This window comes from Plectrocnemia conspersa, unplaced genomic scaffold, assembly GCF_051122295.1.
Source record: "Plectrocnemia conspersa isolate PC_06_02 unplaced genomic scaffold, ASM5112229v1 ptg000006l, whole genome shotgun sequence".
Classification (NCBI taxonomy): domain Eukaryota; kingdom Metazoa; phylum Arthropoda; class Insecta; order Trichoptera; family Polycentropodidae; genus Plectrocnemia; species Plectrocnemia conspersa.
In genome coordinates this window covers 20,826,927-20,847,260 of record NW_028277170.1, presented here as the reverse complement: position 1 = coordinate 20,847,260, position 20,334 = coordinate 20,826,927, and the positions used below count along the sequence as shown (strand labels likewise).

General features: G+C 29.5%; 1 protein-coding gene across 1 annotated transcript in view; it reads right to left on the bottom strand.

Annotated features, from left to right (window-relative positions):
• Positions 1-1,046: 1,046 nt before the first annotated feature.
• The window catches only part of CalpC (calpain C), a 40,654-nt gene continuing 21,366 nt past the window's right edge, over positions 1,047-20,334 (bottom strand). Inside the window, exons 3-11 of the mRNA XM_088187723.1 lie at positions 16,591-16,660; positions 6,180-6,432; positions 5,677-5,860; positions 3,629-3,703; positions 3,180-3,519; positions 2,244-2,803; positions 1,651-1,915; positions 1,513-1,571; positions 1,047-1,199 (exon numbers count right to left, since the gene is read on the bottom strand). Of these exons, the coding sequence (XP_088043849.1) occupies positions 1,173-1,199; positions 1,513-1,571; positions 1,651-1,915; positions 2,244-2,803; positions 3,180-3,519; positions 3,629-3,703; positions 5,677-5,860; positions 6,180-6,432; positions 16,591-16,660 (1,833 nt within the window). The 3' untranslated portion in view covers positions 1,047-1,172. The remainder of the gene's footprint in view (positions 1,200-1,512; positions 1,572-1,650; positions 1,916-2,243; positions 2,804-3,179; positions 3,520-3,628; positions 3,704-5,676; positions 5,861-6,179; positions 6,433-16,590; positions 16,661-20,334) is intronic.

Sequence of the window (20,334 nt, the reverse complement as noted above, 5' to 3'; positions counted from 1 at the left end):
CTTTTTTTTGTATTAAAATATAATATAAGGCTATTTTAATCGTAGTCACCAACACACGAGTGATTTCGCATTTTTTTTATATTTTCCGGTATGAAGATGAATGTTCTTAAATTGTTGGTATTTTATATATGATTATTATAAACAATAAATTTATTGCATAGAAATTGACTGAAAGATTAAAGTGAAACATATTGATTTATAGTTGTCCTGATAAATCGCTAATGGTTATGTACCTATGTGAGATATAATGATTTAATTATAAAGATTAAAAGATAGATGGCAAAAAAATATTTTATTGTGATCATCTTTTGGTTCTGAGTGATGCTAAATCGAGTGAGGTTTCTATTTTTATATATTTATATGATTTATTAATTTCTTTATATATATATATATGATTTATTATTATTTTTCAAAACTTTGTACAATATATATTATGAGTTGAGCATGTAACGAAAAGAGAAAAAATCTCTTATATTTATATAATATTATAATATTTAATTATTACAAATTATTTATATGATTTTAACATTTGTATACAATTTTACAAAGAATATAAAAAAAACATACAGTAATGATACATACAATTTTTATAATGATACCATTTATATACATATAGATATTATATAGGTACGTGAGCGCAACTTAATATAAATATTATTAAAATATTTATATAAATAATGTTCTTAAAATTCATATATGTATATAGAAAGTTTTCAAGTAAATATTTGATATATTTTATAATTTAATAAAATAAAATATTTTTGCTGCTGTAATAGTACATATATATAAAACTATTGTGACGAGGTCGATTTGGTTATCAAAAAACGTTCAATAAATTAACCTATGTTTATATTATTTAGTGTTCTAAGATATTAAAATCTACTTAATGTATGTACATATTTACATGTAGCAAATAAATTTATGGAATTTCATCTAAGCTAAATATATATATATATATATAATAATGAATGAATTTCATTGATCCAAAAACATAAATAAAACTAAAGCACCAGTAATGTCTAAAGTAAATAATAAAACTTCAAAAATAAATATTGAACATACAACTAAGATTTATTTGACTTAGAAAAATGTCGAGTATAATCAAAAATTCGTTTCGTTGATTTGTACTAGTTTTTTTATGAATTTATTTATTTAACTTCTTGAAACCATATTTAACACATTAACGCCGATTTCAGCCACTGAAACATAAATATTATAAGCATTAGAATTTTTCAATTTATGTTGAAATGTAGACTTAGATTCAATAGTATAATACTTCTCATATTATTTGTCTTCAAAACAGATATTAATTTAAATTTAAATTTAATAAGAAAAGACTTTTAATTTAATTTACAATAATTTACAACAGACTTATTTGCTGTAAAAGTTTTCAAAAATAATTAACTGTATCTTGTTGACAGAATAACTTTACAGCGAATAGATTATATTTTGACTTCAAAAGTATAAGAGAGTTTAAATAATAAATATACAGATGAAATACTCAATACTTACATCTGAAAGACTCAGTTTTATCGTTCCATTTTGTAGAGAATCCTTCGCTTCAAATAAAGCTGAAAATAATATAAGTATTAATTAAATTCGATAAGTCTTTGGTTATACGCCACACATAATTAATAAACACAAACTTACCAAATGCTAGATGAAGGTGCAAAATTGCTGATACAAAATCACCAAACCTAAGCGTTCCATCTTTTCGCATGTATTTCAATATCAGTGTTGATAATACATCATTGTTTATCTGATAACCAAGTTCCAGTATAGCGTCTCTTAACCTTTCGGCTTTCAATATTCCAGTCTTCTCCTTCGTGTGATTTTTGAAGGCAGTCTGCCAGTGCTTCAAACTGCACATCAGATCTTTGAAGTCGACAAACTTCAATCTGCCGCTTCCTGTGCTCTATATTTATATAAAAAAATACTTAAGGAAAAATATTAATTGATTAGATTACAATCTCATATTTTCCGTCGTCGAACGACGACGATAGTTGTCACGTATAAACAAAAACGACTCTTCATAACTCTCACACATTCGTTGTGAATACATTTAAATTTATTATCTATGTATTTAATATATAATCATTGACTGCTTATATTTAAAGTATAGTTTATGTTATAATAAAATTATAGTTCTGATTATATAAGATAAAACTTTCATCAGCATTGAAAAAATCGTTCAATTTGTTATGCTACATTATACAGAGTTACATATTTTTATAAAAGGATACGTCAAGAGCTAGCACAACTTGTCTGCACACTTCCATGGAAGCACAGCTCTTTATATAGTCATTTGGCAAACACGCATCGAGCAACTCTTGCAGCTCGAATGCGTTCACCGTCTTGTGCTCATCTGCCAATTGCAAGAATACAGCTTCATACTGCACAAAACTCATGGCGTCCACTTGAGACGGAGCCTTAATCACAGCCGATTTAAGAATGGCTGGGGCGATGTCCAAGAACTTGAATTTGATAGACTTGGTCGTGAAGACTCTCAGTGTGAACCCAGACTCGTCACCGGGCTCAAAACTGGTCGGCAGTATCACATAGTCTCCTTGTTCAAACTGACACCTATGGCTCACTTGCCTACTGTTCGTATACTGCGAGTTCACTAACGATTTATTCTTCTTAAAGAAACCTTTTTGGATTGTTTCCGTACAAGTTTTCGTCAACGAGTAAGCGCTAAACCCTATGACTTTTGGCTCCATTATGCTGTGCTGGTTCAGGGATATAACTATCTCTTCCGTGTCTTGGATCACAACATGAATTTGTGGATTCATGTGGAACGTATCTGAAAAGTCAAATAAAATCAATTAGATATATTAATGATTATGAGATAGCGAGTTATTTGAATAGCACTATTGTGCCCATAGCCCGACCTCCTACCTAGGCTATCGTGAGCGAAAGCCGCGGTTGAGTTAATAACGCGACACTATTATTTCTACTCAATATAGAGATACTGATGTTTAGAGTTAGGGATAGAAACGCTCAGTTGAGTTCTACTTTTTCCAAAACAAAATCAACATATATTGAATAGACTCAAATTATCATTTATAATAAAGCTAATTTATGTTCATAAAATTATAATTAAACAAATGTTTTGTAGAAGTATGTGTGCAGTTAATATATATGTATATAAATGACACTAGAGCGTATCGAGTACAAACCAGGATTGTTCCGACAACCGCCAGCTGAAACACCCTTCCTCCATGCTCCTTGATGTATCTTCATCTGCCAAGTGCTCTTGTTCTGCAGCGACGGTTCGTCTTTACTCGTCTCTTTATCCAAGTGCACAACTTCTAAATGTGTAAACGTTTTTATGAAATCAGAGTATGATATCCAAAAATCTCCGTCTTCCATTGTCTTGCACAGCCTGTTCCGCTCCTCTTGAGATACTTCATCCCAATCGTTCGAGTCGCACCCCCATGACCCTACATACTCAGTCCCAGATCCAATGGGATTTCTTAATTTAACTAATTGAACTAAATCACCGTTAAACGTTTCCACCTGAAAATCATAAAATGATTGATTAAATATTATATAGATAATTTTCAAAGTCAAGTAAGCAAAATGTATTGAGATCTAAATAGCTTAAGAATTGCTATCCAATATATACCTTTTCCATTGCGTATAGTCGATAGTTGCAGCTAATTTGTATACCATTTGCTAATTTTTCTGCTTGTGTTCGAACCTAAAAAATTGAAAATTGTTAAGATATGATTAAGGATTGAAACTCAGTTATTGAAACACTGTTTAAATATTCATATATCTTTGGTAGAACAATGGCCAATCAATTTTTGTAAGGATGGACTAGGATTGCTGCAACATACAAACTTTTATAAGAGTTGCGATTTTTCTTTAGATTTATATTTCTTATGTTTTGAAAAGATGAACCTGAATTTTTCTTATCAAATAGACCTCATAATAATTCTTAAAAACGAATTCATGTCAATTTTTTGCAAAATGGTAGCAAATTTAATAAAACATAAACCTACATAAAAATATACTTAATAAAAAATATTTAGGAGCTAAACCTGCATCAAAATAAATTTAAAAAAAATAGTTTAATAAAATGTAATTATTGAAATAAAATTTAAAAAAATTAAAAAAACTTAAAAAAAAAACTAATTTAATTTTTTTTTAAATTAAATCGAAATATTATTAAAAAAAAATTTTGTTGCTATTATGAATTATTATATATAAGAAATTGTTCGACAAACAAGTTTATCGAACCGCCATGCAAACTTTTATAAATGTACAGTTTTTAATTCAATCTACATATTTTTTGCAAAAAAATTATTGGCCCATGATGTCTGCAACATCATGGTTTGGCAGTAATGTCAATAAAAAATAAAATTGCCCATGTTCTCAATATTGATGTTTTGCAAACAAATTTCGCTAAAGTAAAAGCCAGACGAATAATTTTACCAAAAGATAAGCTTTTGTAATTTTTATTTTTTTTTAGTTACAAATTCACAATTTTTTGTTATTTCTACTTTTTTTTGTATTGCATTGTGTGTTTTTATTGTGTATTGTTTTTTGTATTAGAATATTGTTTTAGTTCGTTATTTTTTTAGCCGCCGTAATTTCAGCGGACGACAAAAGTTGGCCCGTCCAAAGTCATTTTTTAATATTTATATTTCATTAAATGAAATGCATTTTTCTTGCTTTTGACGTGAATTTTTGCCTTCTGAGAAGTGATAATTGTTTTTGCACTCTTTTATTGACCGAATAAAGTTAATCTAAACCGAATTTTGCCCAATATGAGAGCGCAAAAAACAATTCTCACTTCTCAGAAGCCAAAAATTCACGTCAAAAGCAATAAAATTGTGTCGGTGCCATCGCAGTGGGAACGCTCGTTGCCGAGCGTTCCCACTGCGACGGCACCGACACAATTTTATTGCTTTTGACGTGAATTTTTGACTTCTGAGAAGTGATAATTGTTTTTGCGCTCTCCTATTGATCAAAATTCGGTTTGAATATACTTTGATCAGTCCTCTTATATTATAAATCTGTATTAATATCGGTAAGAATAGCTATCATATTTTTAAGGCATAGTATAATGTCAAAATGCAGACAAACTATGGAGCAATATGTGAGATGCGATGTCTATCTTTACTTCTTCTTTCGCTTATTTTCCCTGAGAGTTGAGTTGAATTAGTTTGTATTTTGACACTTGACCTAATGAATGTACAAAAACTATAATTAGTTTTAGAACTTTCATTAGATTAGGTTTGGGTTTGAACAGCAAATGGACGTTCCGCAACTGTCAAATTGAGATTCATAGACATTTTATTGCAGCATATTAGCACATATCATTTAAATTATATTTTCGCTAGTAGAAATATATATCTACTAGGTAAAATGTAAAATGTATGTATTTATTACTACGTATAGAAAAGTTGAAATCATATCATTTGACTAGCACCTGCCAGATAAATTATATTTTCACTAATAAAAATATATATCTACCGGTGAAAATGTATTCCGATATGATTTCACTGAAATGACATATTTTCGGTATAGATTTTTTTTAAGAATACCTCATTAAATGACATATTTTTTTCTGGACAAATTCAAGGAGTGGCAAGTGCCTCCAATTACGTCTCTGGCGCCTTGCACACAGATGCAAAAATCCACGAGCCGGCTCTGATTATGACTCACCGATTGGTTCGCACTGTGGACAGTACACGTAATTATGCTGGTCATCTCCAGCAGCTTATTTAACAGCTTTCCACTTGTTGTCGAGTCATGTTTCACGGCTATGCTTTCAGTGATGCCACCAGTTAAATCGGCCAATCCGTCGAGTAGAGTTCCATACTTGAGTGCTTCGTATGATCCGTGCAATCTGTCAAGAATCACAAAAAAATATTATTAAAATACTATACAGTTGCAGCTTATTTATTTTATTTAAATTAAATAACAGGAAGGTCATTTAGATGTATCTAGTTCATTTTCATTAGTGCAGTGATTTTTAGATATTTTTTACAGTAGCTTTTAATAGCTATCAGCATGAAAGACAAGTGGTTAAGTCTCTGACTATTGACTTGAAAGACCTGGGTTTGAATCAGATATAGGACTTTTCATTGATTATTTTCTAATGAAATTGCGTATCTAAATTAAATATTTGTATAGGGTTTTCATGGGTGATATTGGTATATAATTACTTTGCATAAGCTTTTTCCAAAAGTCCCGGCCAGAACTGGTCCGAATGTGCCGAGTGCAAAAAAGCCAACTTTCCAGAGACAGTTGGTAGTCGATCGTCCACCAAAACTTCCACCCATTCTCCACACCACCAGAGCCGGAACCTAAACACTCCCGCGTGTTTGTCTCCGAAGCCTTGGTCTGCAGGAACCACCCTGTAGAATAGTCCTTTGCTGAGATACAAGATCCCCAGACAGGACACAAACCAGCGGTCTCCTGAAATACACGAAAAAGAAAACGAAATAACTGTAACCTCATTATTTATAAGTATGTACATGAGTTGAAAACAATAATTTCTTTAAAAATAACATATATGGTTAAAAATCGCGCAATATTTACATATCTTAGAAAAATGGCACTTTCCGAAAAGAGCTTAAAATCGCTTAGCTAATTTATTTAGACAAAAATTGTATTAAAGCAACTGAAAAGTCAATGGTGCATATAAAAAAATATATTTTAAACAGAAATTTATCTTTGAAGCTTATTATATGTAAGTAATAACATTTTGTGTCATAGCAAAATATATTGCAATACAAATAAATGTTTTTATCAAACATAATTATTTATGTCTAATGTATAGTATGTTCTAAAGTCAACAAACGGAATTATGGCAGTCAAATTGCTTAAATAAATCTATCTATCCCAATATTCCACAATTCAAATATTTTTTACAAGGAGTTCTATTAAAACTCAACTTAAAATCTATATAATCACCCCACATATTTATTTTACGACAAATTAATTTGCACTTCAAATTTCCAATGATGTTACACTCAAGGAATAAAATGAGAGAGACAATTGATAATATTCGTCATGCTGATGACACGACAATATTTGATGAGACCGTTGAAAAATGCAAAGAAATAGAAAATTTACAATAAAAATAAAGCAAATATAATTGCCATAAAAAAATAAAAGACTAAATATTAAAAAATGTGTTTAGCTTGAGATAAAAAATAATGCATAAAGTTTATAAAATCATTATTTGGGGACCAGTGCGGAATGCTAAAATTATTAAGAAATATTTTAGTATAACATTGGTTTCAAGAAATACTTTCAATGTTATTTTTTCTGCAACCATTATGCAGAAAACTTCTGTTGTTGTTGAAAAACCACTTTTTAATGGGCCTGCTTTGGCTCCCGATTTCAATTTGAAGGGTTGTAAAGTCACTATGGCTTAGGGTTTTTAATCAAATATTATATTATTCGAATTATATGAATATTCAAATAATTTATCTAATACTCGTTTATATTATCTCGAATTTTATTTAAAAATATCTTAAGTCTTAAAGAATTAGACAATTTGTATACTTGAGTTTTTTCTCTCAATATACACGAGTGACTAGTGCTGCTCCAAAATCTGCCTTTATTTTGTCGTACGCTTCCCAAAAAAAAAAAAATATTAAACGCCTTCGAAAAAACCTTTGTGAATAGAAATATTATCGGCTGTATCTACTATGACCGAAATTCACAGAATTCGTTCTTTGAACGAAACAAAATGTCCGAAAGGCCCACGCTTTATTATCGTTTAACGCTTATCTCAAAAATAGGCGTGCGTCTCAATTTTTTGTGTGCGTCTTAAAGATTTTATTTTAGTGAAATTAATACTTTAATTGCGTTTAATTTATTTCTAGTGATTTATATTATATGTAAATCCACAAAAAAAACGATAATATACATATATCCAATTCGATAAAATTATGTATATAATAATAAATTATGCATTACTGTGTATAAGTATTACGTTCGCCTGTTTCTATGTCAATTTTTTTTGTGGGTGAAAAATTAATAATAAAATTTTAACAAATATATAGCAATGAAACCACAAATAATGGACATGTCGCACTTTGGTTTTATACGACGCTTCTATCTTTATTATACCTACATGATTCAAAACGCCAGTAATTATTAAAAAGACTTATTGATTGTATTAATGTACTTTTAATAATCTAAGATACATATTAAAAATCTGCAGTCGTATTATATTAATAAATTAATAAAAAAATATATGTTTAACCATTTGAGCGGTATCGCCGTACATGTACGGTGGTCGATCTTTCACTGTTTTAAAGTACCTCAGATAGTTAAATATAAAAATATTAAATAAAAAAGATATTATTTTTTAATTTGATTTACTGTAAATTATTTTTATTAAAAATAATATTAATAAATTCAAGGGTATGCAATAAATAAATATAAAATAATTTAAAAAAAATATTGAGTGCCTCTGAATTGATATGAAAAAATCTATAAAAGTTGAATAATATGTAAAATAAATTAATGATCTTTAACCCTTTGAATAGTGTGTTAATTTATACAAATGGGTGTGAATTAATTTCACTTAATATTTTATATTGCATTTATAGAAAACTATAAAAAATATTGGTTCTCAACGTTTTATTGCTATGATTTATTTAAATTATGTTAATAATTTATTTTAACACTTTTCTATTATTAAATTTCGTTAATTTATTTTACATATTTTTTCAAATATTATTAGGCTTTTGTGGATTATTTTATATCAATTCAGAGGCTCTCAATATTTTTTATTAAAATATTATAAAATTTTATTTGTTGTGCTCATTTTTTCGTATTTTTTCTATTAAAAAACATTGATAGTGTTGTCTATTAAATTCATTTACTTAAATATTTTCTTAATATTATTTCTTCGATTTTATATGGTAATATATGACTATCTGGGGTAATTTAAAACAGAAATATCGACCGCCGTACAGGTACGGCGACACAGCTAAAAAGGTTAATAATAGAAAAATATTAAAATAAATCGCTCTCATATGTATAATAGCAAATTAATAAATGTATTTAAATTAACTAACTACTCAAAAGGTTAAGAAACCAGGAAAATGGATATATTAGGTAATCCCGGAATTAATGTCGTTTTTTATTAAAACTCAAACTTATTTTTTTTTTAAATTATTTAATATTTTTTTAATACAAAGTAATTTCTTGTGTTATCTACGACTCTTTGCCATCTTGTTACTAAATCTAAAATTCCTTTCTCATAAAAGGCTTTTGGTTTAGATTCGAAGAACTCCGAAAGACCCGATTTCAGTTTTTGTCGAATTGTCGATTTTTTTGTTCCCTAATTGCGTTTCTAAAAAGCGAAATAAGTGAAAGTTGATCGGTACCAAGTCCAGAGAATAGGGTGGATGCAATAAAACATCCCAGCTAAGGTCCTGGATTTTTTTACGGGTAATATCGGCAACATGCGGCTGAGCGTTATCATGTTGAAGAATGACATTACTTTTATTCACAAGAGCAGGTCTAATTTTTTGTAACGTCGTATTTAATTTGTCCATCTGTTCACAATAGAGGGCTGCAGTAACAGTTTGCCCTTGTTTTAAAACATCATAATAAATTACACCTTTCGAATCTCACCACACACACAATAATGCTTTCCGAGGATGTAGTCCTGGTTTTGGTGTTGGAATTAGGGTTTGACCTCGATTTAACCATTGTTTCTATTTTTTTATATCATGATAAAGAACCCATTTTTCGTCTCTGGTGATAAGGTCATGGAGAAACGGGGTGAAATGTTGCTTTTCTTGCAGTATTTTGCATGTGTTGAGGCGTTGAGCTTTGTTGCGTCGGTGAGCGCGTGAGGAACCGAGATACCTTATTTTTTAACTTTTCGCAGTTTCTCAAGATAACGATGGATGTTCGACCGTGATGTGCCGACTTTCTTCGATAATTCATTAATGGTCATAATCGGATTTGCTTCGATTTCCGCCTTTAGAGCTGGACTATCCACTAGACTGGGCCGTCCACTTCGAAGATCGTCCTTCAAATCGAGATTGCTCGTTGGAAATTTTTTGAACCCACTTTGGCACTTTCTTTTGTCCAGTATATCATCGTAAATGTCATAAATGCATTCTGTTGCTTCTGTCGCAGTTTTTTTTGAATGAAACGAAAACAGCATAAAGCTTCTTAAATGTGTTTCCGAAGGACACGTCTCTGCCATTGTTTGTAAATGGGGTAGAAAAGATTTTTTTTGTTTAAAAGAAAGGCAAAGGATCACAGAGAAGAAGAAAAATTACAACGCACGTCTTCACTGGTCATCGGACCCAAAAATACTAAGCCAAAGCTGCCTATTAAAAAAACGACATTAATTCCGGGATTACCTAATATGTTATTTTGATTATAGACGTCACACTTCGACGGCCTTAAGTGTACAAACAATGAAATCAAGTATTAATAAAATCTTGCAATATTCTCTACTGTTATTTTTAACGGCAGTTGCTATACACACTTTCTTTTCTGACAAGTCCGCTATCAAAGATAATGATTTGAAAGATCAGAACAGAGGGAATTAATTTATATATTTTGTCCATAGATATTACAAATTAGTGCATTGGTGTGAATATTTATTACTACACTGGCTAACCATCTTTAAAACAACTTCTTAACCAATCACTCGTTTCGTAGCGACTGTTAACCTTGAGCCGCATTAATTTCGCATTTCTCTGTCGACAATCGATTATTCGGTCGTCTTTAAAAGCGGTCGAGAGACACGAGACGTGCCTCAGAACTAGTTTCCGTGGAGAAAGTTGCTCTCGTGCCTTATTCAATCATCGCTCAGCCTGCATGGTCAAGCACAATTTCCTTTGACACGGTTACAATTCGCTGATTCCACGTGGATATATACATATAATCCACTTTTGAACGATGCGAAAATATTGGCAAACATCATAGATCCAGACAAAAGTTGCTATCGAATGCTCTGGAAGCCGTTTCGAAATCTTTCAAGTCCACTTTCTAAAAAAATATCACCGGATTCCTAATATGAAAGCAACATTAAAACGATGGAAACCAAATATGAATAAAAATATTTCTATCATTATTATATTTTGGCGTTTACTTTGAAATATTTTTTAAGATTCATAGAAGTCTCACGTCTGCTCTATTTTTTTTAAATTTGAAGTTTGGCACAATTATTTAAAATATATTGCATTTTAGCAAAATTAACTAGGAATAATTTCAAAGAAATAAAAAAATATATTTTTATAGAATTCATGCAACTTTAATCAAATAAAATTAAATTAATAAATAATACATATTTTTATTTAACATGCTACTTATTTTTCTTATTCGTTATTTTAAAATTTAATAATAAATATTTAAAGTGTATTTATTATATTTTTCTAATTGTACACAAAAAATGAGTTATTTCTTACTCATGCGAAATTACGTTAATAAATAAATTAATGAACTTCAATAACAGTTACAAAACAAAAAAAATAATAAACAAATTACTTGCCGCGTCACGCGTGCCCTAGCAAAAACGGCAGTGTTGTCAACCGAATGAATTTTTTCTATCCTTGTATCCTTACTTTAAAAATATACCAGGCACATTGATATATTTTATTATGTATTTTTATGATCTTGATTGATTTTTGGCCATGAAAAAAATAGTTTAAGGTTATCAACAAATTTCTAGTCTCAAAAAATACGATATTTAAATTGTGCACTTATTAACATAAGTCGAATAGTTCCACAACACATGTGGCGAAATCTGCTCTATAAAATCGAGGAACTTGTCTGGAAGATTTTATCTTATTTACCTTATTCTCCAGACCTTCCAACTACCATTTATTTCGATTGATGCAACACTATCTAGATAAGAAAAAATTATATCAAAGGAACAGTTCATACTAATGGAATTGAGGTTATGTATTTATAAGAAAATTATATTTTAAATAATTTAAATTAAAATAATTTATTTTTGGATTACCTAATATACATGGGCTTATTTAAATGTCACTCTTTCATAGTATTAGTTAGCAACAGAAGCTACATAATTATTTTTATACGGAAATATGATATGACGCGTCTTTGATTTTAACACATAAAAATTAGCATAATGTTATAAATAGAGGAGAATTCTTTGTTCTAAGAACATAATCATATTAAAAAACACTGTCGCAGCTAGCTAATAGATAATAAAGGCTTATTTAAAATATCTTAAACCTTCCTCGAACCTACCGCAATAAATCTGGATACTGAGATGTATCCGTATATATTTTAATAATACAGTTTCACATCAACAGACTATGGTGAGCTTCTTTAAGATCGGTCATTTTATTGCACTACTAAAACATGACTATAAAATATCAAATTATATTGTAGAGAAGTAATTAATTATTTAATAAATATGCTTATATTGCAGCTATATGTGAATATATTCGTTTATTTTTAAACTGCATTTTATGTAAAAAATATGTTAAATCTGCAAATGTCAGCGTTCGTATCACACAAAATAAATTCACAATGATACAAGAGTGGAAGAGAAGAAAGTGGGCGTACAAGTCGCCGAAACAACTTTCGATAAGTAAAATGTAAACACGACACCCATACGTATATATATATCCCTAGAAATGACATCACCGTTGTGGTATTCGCTGCTAAACCACGACCAGATAATAAAAGAGACTGAGCCGGTTTAGTTATTTTCAGTAGTAATTTCCTATTGTTCAGCCTCTCTCATTCGAGATTATGCTACACGAATCAGAATTATTAAATTTGCATGTGTGTTACTAAAACACTGCACTGATTCAAATGTGTATCTCAAAATTAAAATATCATAATAAAAAAATAAAATAATATATAACGGTTAGACAAATGACTTGGAACAGAAAATTCTTATAAAAGCATTGCATTTATTTATAACCCATATAAAATTTTTCATTAATTAAAGCTGCTCATTTTTTACTGTATATATTATTAACATTAATAATATATACAATTATAAATTCAGACGCGTATTATCTCTTCTCAGAAGTCAAGAATTCACGTCTAAAGCAATAAAATCGTGTCGTGTGGAACGCTTGGTAACGAGCGTTAATTAAATGCTCTCCAAAATCTGATTTTGCTACTTTGGCGATAATTTCCAGATCCGACGTCATCATTAAAGTAAGAAGCAAATATATTTTTAATGGACTGTAGGATATTTTATACTAAAGGTAATAATTTTTTCCGAACATATATTTTTTATAGTGACATTGTTATTTAGGTAGTAATAAAGGGTTCAGAAAAGTTATGTATCCATCGAGTTTTTCTGTCTTAATCATGATAATAATAAACGAATATATTATTCAATTTTTTTATATATATATATATATATATTAACAGCTTACTACCATGAATTTTTTTGCCGAACTTTGCTTAGTGGCAAGCAGAATAATGGCAAACAATTATATTTTTTAGTAAATTTCCTATAACTTGTAAACTAATTAATATATTTTATTGAAATTTAATCTGTAGCTTCCTTATGATTTTTCGCATAAATAAATTGAGACAAACCTTTTCAAAATTTCTCTATTAGAGTATTCGGAAATTCCATACAGATAAAAAAATGTATTTTATAATCGAAGGAATGTATATATTTAATCTCATCTAAACTAAAGAAAAACGTATTGCGAAAATTGCTCTTCTCTCAGTGATCTTTTGTGATTGTGATTTTTATTAAAAAAATATTTTCAATCACCCCAAAATGGACGAAAGATATGAACCTTTTTGAAAAAATATATGAAAGGTTTTGATGGCGCCGATCAATAATATTTTGAAAAACAATTGAATAAATAAAATATGTTGTTTTTTATTTATTTCAATGCGTATTGTTTTATTCGTTCAGTGTCTATCAAAATTTGAATCGTAACAGCAAAATTCAAAGATTTTCTTTTGAGTAAGGCTATGCAGAATTCAGTGGAATAAATCGATTCTAAAGACAGAAAGGCTTTTGCATAACCTTAAAAATCATCTGCCAATAAAAATAAAAAGTGTTTGTTCTGCACATGGATAAGAAAAGATACAGCATACATGTGCGGAAGTTGTGAAATTCCTCTTCATATTGACGAGTGTTTTTATACGTATCAAAAAATATTAAAATAGATAAAAAAGTGTAAATAAAAAAAATAAATACAAATAGTGATACAGTGTGGTTTAAAAGTGTAGTGATAAAAATAAATGTGTCCGTGACAGTTGTAAGCAGAAAAAGGACGCCGAAAAATTTGGTGAGTGCAAATTATATTATATTATAAACGGATATTTTTTATAAATCGTTGATACAAAAATTTATTGAAGCATTTAAACATGCATATTATTAAATTATAAATAGCTGGTTTGTAAATATTGCAACCATTTTCAATTTACACAAAATAATAGAAATGAAAAATATTTTTCATTTTCCATTCATGATTTAATTCCTCAGAGATTCTTTTAAGTGCAATAATATTATATTTTTATTAAAATAATACGGCGATAATTTATCTGAATTGTAGCTTTTTCCCCCCTGGTTTTTTAATCTGTGAATCATTACGGTTAGTGAGGAAATTTAAAAATAACAAACACCTTGTAAAATGTTCGTAAATTAATGGATGATATTTTTTTAAAGTTCTTTGATTACTGTGTTATCTAATTTATCTACATATACTGTAACGATTTTACCTCTTAATTTTGCAATAACATACAGAATCTTAGGTTTAAAAAACTTGATGTACTATTAACCGGGATGTTTCGATTTCTTTTGATTGGATTGGTTTTATGTTTACTTAGCCAAACAGTTTTGATCTTGAAATTTATTTATGTTCAAGGAGTGTAACATAAAATATTATATTTTATATGAAATAAATATTTATGATTCATATATTTCATAAAAACATATAATATAGTGGATTACTTCGGTCGAGTTCGGTCTAAAATCTCTCGGAAGTTGTCCGAAGTTACTGAGACCGGGAGATAAAGTGGGGGTAATTTAGTCGACTTGGCCAGCTTCGAGCGCTTCCGAACATTGTCGGCAAACGGACCGAAGTCGGAGCTGCTCTTTCAAGCGCGAGCGGTGAGATACTTCCCCTTTCGCTCTCTCGCGTGTTAAGTGACGAGAGTGAGAGAGATAATGATAAAGTTTTTCGCAAACTGAGATAGAACGAGTAACTCAATTCAATTTCAGTATACGCGTAGGTGTCCTATGATTAACACGCACGTCGAGCGCTGCATCGTGGTCACGTGGTCAAGTTATAATACAACATGCTTATCGGGGACTACAACAGATTCTTTGAATATTTTAGGGCACCATAGGGGATTAATTATATTTTTGATAGTATATTCTTCCAACAGATATCGTTATTATATTTTTTTCATATAAAATTAAATAATTAGTGGTACTTGATTTTGGTAAAAAAATCGTTTCAAATATCCTTATGTATTTTCCTAGATTGGTTTATATAAATGTCACACCATAACGAATTCTTATTTAGAATCGCTGGCAACAAATTCTAGGATAGTCACAGATGTGGTGTTTGTATTCTGAAGTATCATTTTTATGCCTTATGGCATTTTGCAAAAGCCGACAAAGATTTTGCGTAAATTGAATATTTACGACCGAAAAGTTTTCACTGATTTTGTATTGGTGAGTGCCCACACAAACTTTTATGATCATCAGTAGCGTAATTTTATTATTATGACAATTTAAAAATTGCGATTGTTTTGCACATTTTTGGATCGCGCGCAAATATGCCAGCTGTAATTGACAGCAGCCGCCGTGCGAACGTCATTCACGCCCGCCGTTCGGACGGCATATGAAATTTGTGGCAATGTGTCCACTACTCGGAAGTCGGCGACCTCGGCCGACTTCAGTTGAACTATGTATGTAATTATAAAAATATTTTTTTGGTGTTGCATATAAATGTGAATTAAAAACGTCACAATAATGTACATAATGATCTATGATTTTTTAAATATATCTCTCCTAGCAAATCAATATATATTTGCGTTAATCGTTTCATTGTATTTATTAAAATAGTATGCTTTAAATGATTACTCAAAAAGAGTACGACAAATACAATAGAGGTTTGCGCTATAATATAGATCCCTGATTTTGGCATATATAGATGTCGTAAATATGCAAAGAAATGTGCAGATATTAATACTATGGCCTGAAAAAAAAACATAAAGCAATAAATCTATAATTTTTCGGTTATGGTTATAATAAATAAAATATTATTTTCTTATAGAAAATATTTACACGTTATCTTTTAAAAAAATATTCTGAAAATCTTGAAATATGTTATTATCATGTTACCACATTTTACAGTTGTTCAGCGACTTACTTATAACGCTATATAAATGCAATAATGTAACAATACCGCAAACGATATTTATAAAATGTACAAAATAGTGAATAGAACATAAGCAATATGAAAAATAACGTTAATGCAACTGCGATTGCAACGCTTTGCTTTTAGAAGTACATACATATTTTATTATAGTGTACACATTTATTTTAATTATTAAAGCACAATAATTAAATTCACTAATATCTATAAAGAGCGATTAGCAATAGTTAACATTAATTATTACCCATTTTTCCTGTCGTCACGTCGAATTGTGATGAAGTGTCGCTTACGAACAGTGGTCTGTTGCATAATTCCTGAAAATAAAATAAAATATAAATTAATGGATTAAATATTTAATTCATCAAAAACTTAACACTTCTTTACTCCAACTATTCTGATATCTTCTTCTTGTGATATCATGTTCGATACAACCAAGAACCCCTTTCGGGGTTCATCAAAACATATTTTTACGTTCAATTTTTTCATGATAAAGTATATGAAGAAGCTCACATTTATGACCTCGAATCATGTGTTCATGGTACTCCATCTTCTTTATTTGATGGTTAAAAAAGGAGTTCTTAATTGCATCCTATCAGTAAGAGGAATTTTAATCCATGGAATTTTCTGTATACGCATACGAAGCCACGTTTCAAACGCTTCCAGTCTATTTATACTGGTTAATATTTATTATTGCGAGTTCTTAAAATATTAAAAATATACAATAAGTATAAATAAAAAAGAAAGTGACATAGAATGTGATCGTAAAAATTAACATATCCTAACTTTCATCAACTAATGACGATCTTATACTTGTACATATTTTACGCGTTCATGTTCTACATTTTTAAGAGTAATATTTCTTAAGAATTTATGAACATTTTATAAATTAAAACTGCCAGCGAAATTTTCCTCAAAATACTTTTATATTCATGAATATATTTAGTTCATGATAATTATAGGCAAATTAACGTATGGTTTTCAAATAGTTAGTTTGTAGTAGATAGAACCTTAATTCCACAATACTTGTGGATTAAAAAATAATTATATCCACATCCCATTACTCAAAATTTAACATAGAATAAGTAATAAAGAACTTTGCGCTTCATATGGATTACTTTTTTAAATGATATTTTAATATTAATAAATTTGGATCACATCCTCCGTTCTCAAAATAATATATGAACGACTTATGTTCAAAATCTATGTGAAACTCTGTGCTTTTTAAATTCTATCATGACTGAGAGATTCATGATTATTATTATTATATATTTATTTGTGAAAAAAATATTGAATTAAAATTTTTTGCTGATCTTATTGTGAAATTGTTTTAATGATAAATGTCAGCTTATCAAGTATGAAAATACATTTTCAAATCAATATAATATGTCTGTTAGAGTACAGCAGTCGTATAACGTGGGTCCAATGCTGTTTCTTTTGCTCATTAATTATTTTAATATATAATTAAAAACGATAAGCTACATATAAATATATATATATAAATCAGTTAAGCAGATTTTAGCAGCAATAAACCGTTTGGTAAAAATTATTAGGCATATGATTATTTTGAATAAAAAAATATTAAAAACAGTTACCCGTGACTGATTACAGTATTATTTTAAAAAATGATGGATTTCTTTCCGGTACCACTAATAGTATACACATGTAAATAGACATTATACATACACTCTCACGTTCTTTTAGTACACAATGCAATGAGATTGCTGTGAAGTTCGCATTAAATAGGTCATCAGAGTTGCCAACTAATTGGAATAACGGTAATCTGCTCGCCATTTCATACTGATCAATCTTTGTTTCATGTGTATTATATTATTATATTGTAATATATTTACACATTACACAAATTGTATGATTAAAAAAAACGCAGAGAATCTATCTATTTACTTCGCAATTACCTCAATGTTAGTTAATTAAATAAAATGCTAGCTTCGGTACTTCACTGTCGTGAGGTACCGAAGCTAGCGAGTGTGTGAATACCGGACTCTCAACTTTTTGGGTTTTAAATATTATTTTTGCTTCGATCTTATTTTTTTATTATATTTTTAAATTTAATGGTTGCAATTAGACGTTATAAGCATTGTGTAACTGTGCGACTTACAATATATGCGGTTGATCTTAGTGCATTTTTTACTGTAACCGCGTTACTGCGTTAATCTGCACACTACATAGACGAATATTTAGGATTTATAATGATAGGCAAAATGCTTCAATCTATAAAAAACTACTTACCATTTTTAATTCATTTCATAACACAGCTAAATATTTTATATTGTCCTAGACCCTAATTTTGTCGCTTTATTTTAAGTTTTATTTGCCAGTTAAAATGACAAACATAGAAATGAAATACGTTAACTATCTTTTCATTGTTTTTAATGAATAAATCATCGGCGATCAATTGTAGAATCGGTGAATTTTCCATTCGGCAAATTTACTGGTTAATGTACTTAAGCAAATGAAAATGCAAGGTGTTTAAAGCCTCTAATTTTTCACTGTACTTTATGGAATACATCTCAATATGTCATGTGTTACTGAATCAGTTGTATTAGCGTTGAGCTTTATTTGCTCTTGTGAATCTTTACGTACTCAGTTCCATGATATATTTTTATTTCAAATTAAAGCCGAATATTTAGTATTGCGCACTCTTTATGATGCTCTGATCCACAGCATACTAAAAACTAGCTCTATTATTTGGCGTAATGAGTCAATGTAATGAATTGAAGCTGGAAATTTGCAGCGTAAATTCCTTCGATATTTACACTTGCAGGTTACGTTTCTTTGTCAAGTCGCAGAAGTGTTTATATAATTAAACACTTATGGAAATTGCTCAAAGGCATCATAGACAATCTTTCTGTGGTTATAGTGCTCTGTCGCGTCCTCTGTTCTTGCCTGCAAAGTCTAGAACTGGAGCACTTGCCAACTCTACTCTGGCAAAAGCCGTTCGTCTGCTTAATACTGTGAATAGAGATATTGAATTTGGTCATTTGGTTTTCGTGTTTTTACTTATATGTGTGTGTGCGTATATGAATTTGTATGCATGTAAAATTGTAATATATTTTATACTTTTGGCAATCGTGGCGCATTATGTTAACCTGTCAGATCACGGTGATCATAATTTTAGTAAATAAATAAAACTTGACTCACTCTACCATATAGCAGTTCGATGGCTTAGTAATAGTGAAAAATTTTAACTCAGAGGTGTGATTGAAATTTTTTAACCGTAAAATCCGCCTTTGGCCATTATTATCGATTAATAAAATTACAAGGGAAAATATTGGTAATATATAGAGCTTATTTTAATTTTGGCTGTGTGGTCACACACTTTATTTTACAAATAAATATATTTCACAGTCACAAATGTAATTCAAAAATTTTTCACATTGTTAATATAATTCGAAGCAAATTAATATGCATACGGTCTAGCATTGCAAATTCAAGAATTAGAGTAATTTAAAGTGTAATAGATGTGCAGAGTATAATATTTATTATACTAGATTATGTACAAAGGTGTTAATTTGTATAATCATTTACAAAGAGAGGTCTGGGAATTAAAATACCTGGCAATTTACTTTGTAAGTGTACAAACAACACCTTTCTACAGACAATTTAAAGTTATTATATATAAATATAATTTAAAGTAAAAGGGATTTAATTTATATATTCGATACTAATTAATTAGTTTAAAAAATCTATTCTTGAAGCTTTCTACTATCCAAATCTGTTTCTTGCAAACTTAGTAAGTAAATTAAAGGTCAAATACAAGGGCGTTTCATCGTATGGTAATATTTACGTTCCACTCGAGGCGCTTCCGACTTCGTGTGTGCTCTCCGTTAAAAAACGAAATTCCTGATTCGGTGATGTTGAACTAGAACCGGTATTAAATAACTGGCGTGTAATGAACGTGCTAAATTTTTGGAACGATCTAGAAACAAGATTCGATCTCAAGCCACATTTAGAATCTATCATCGTATGA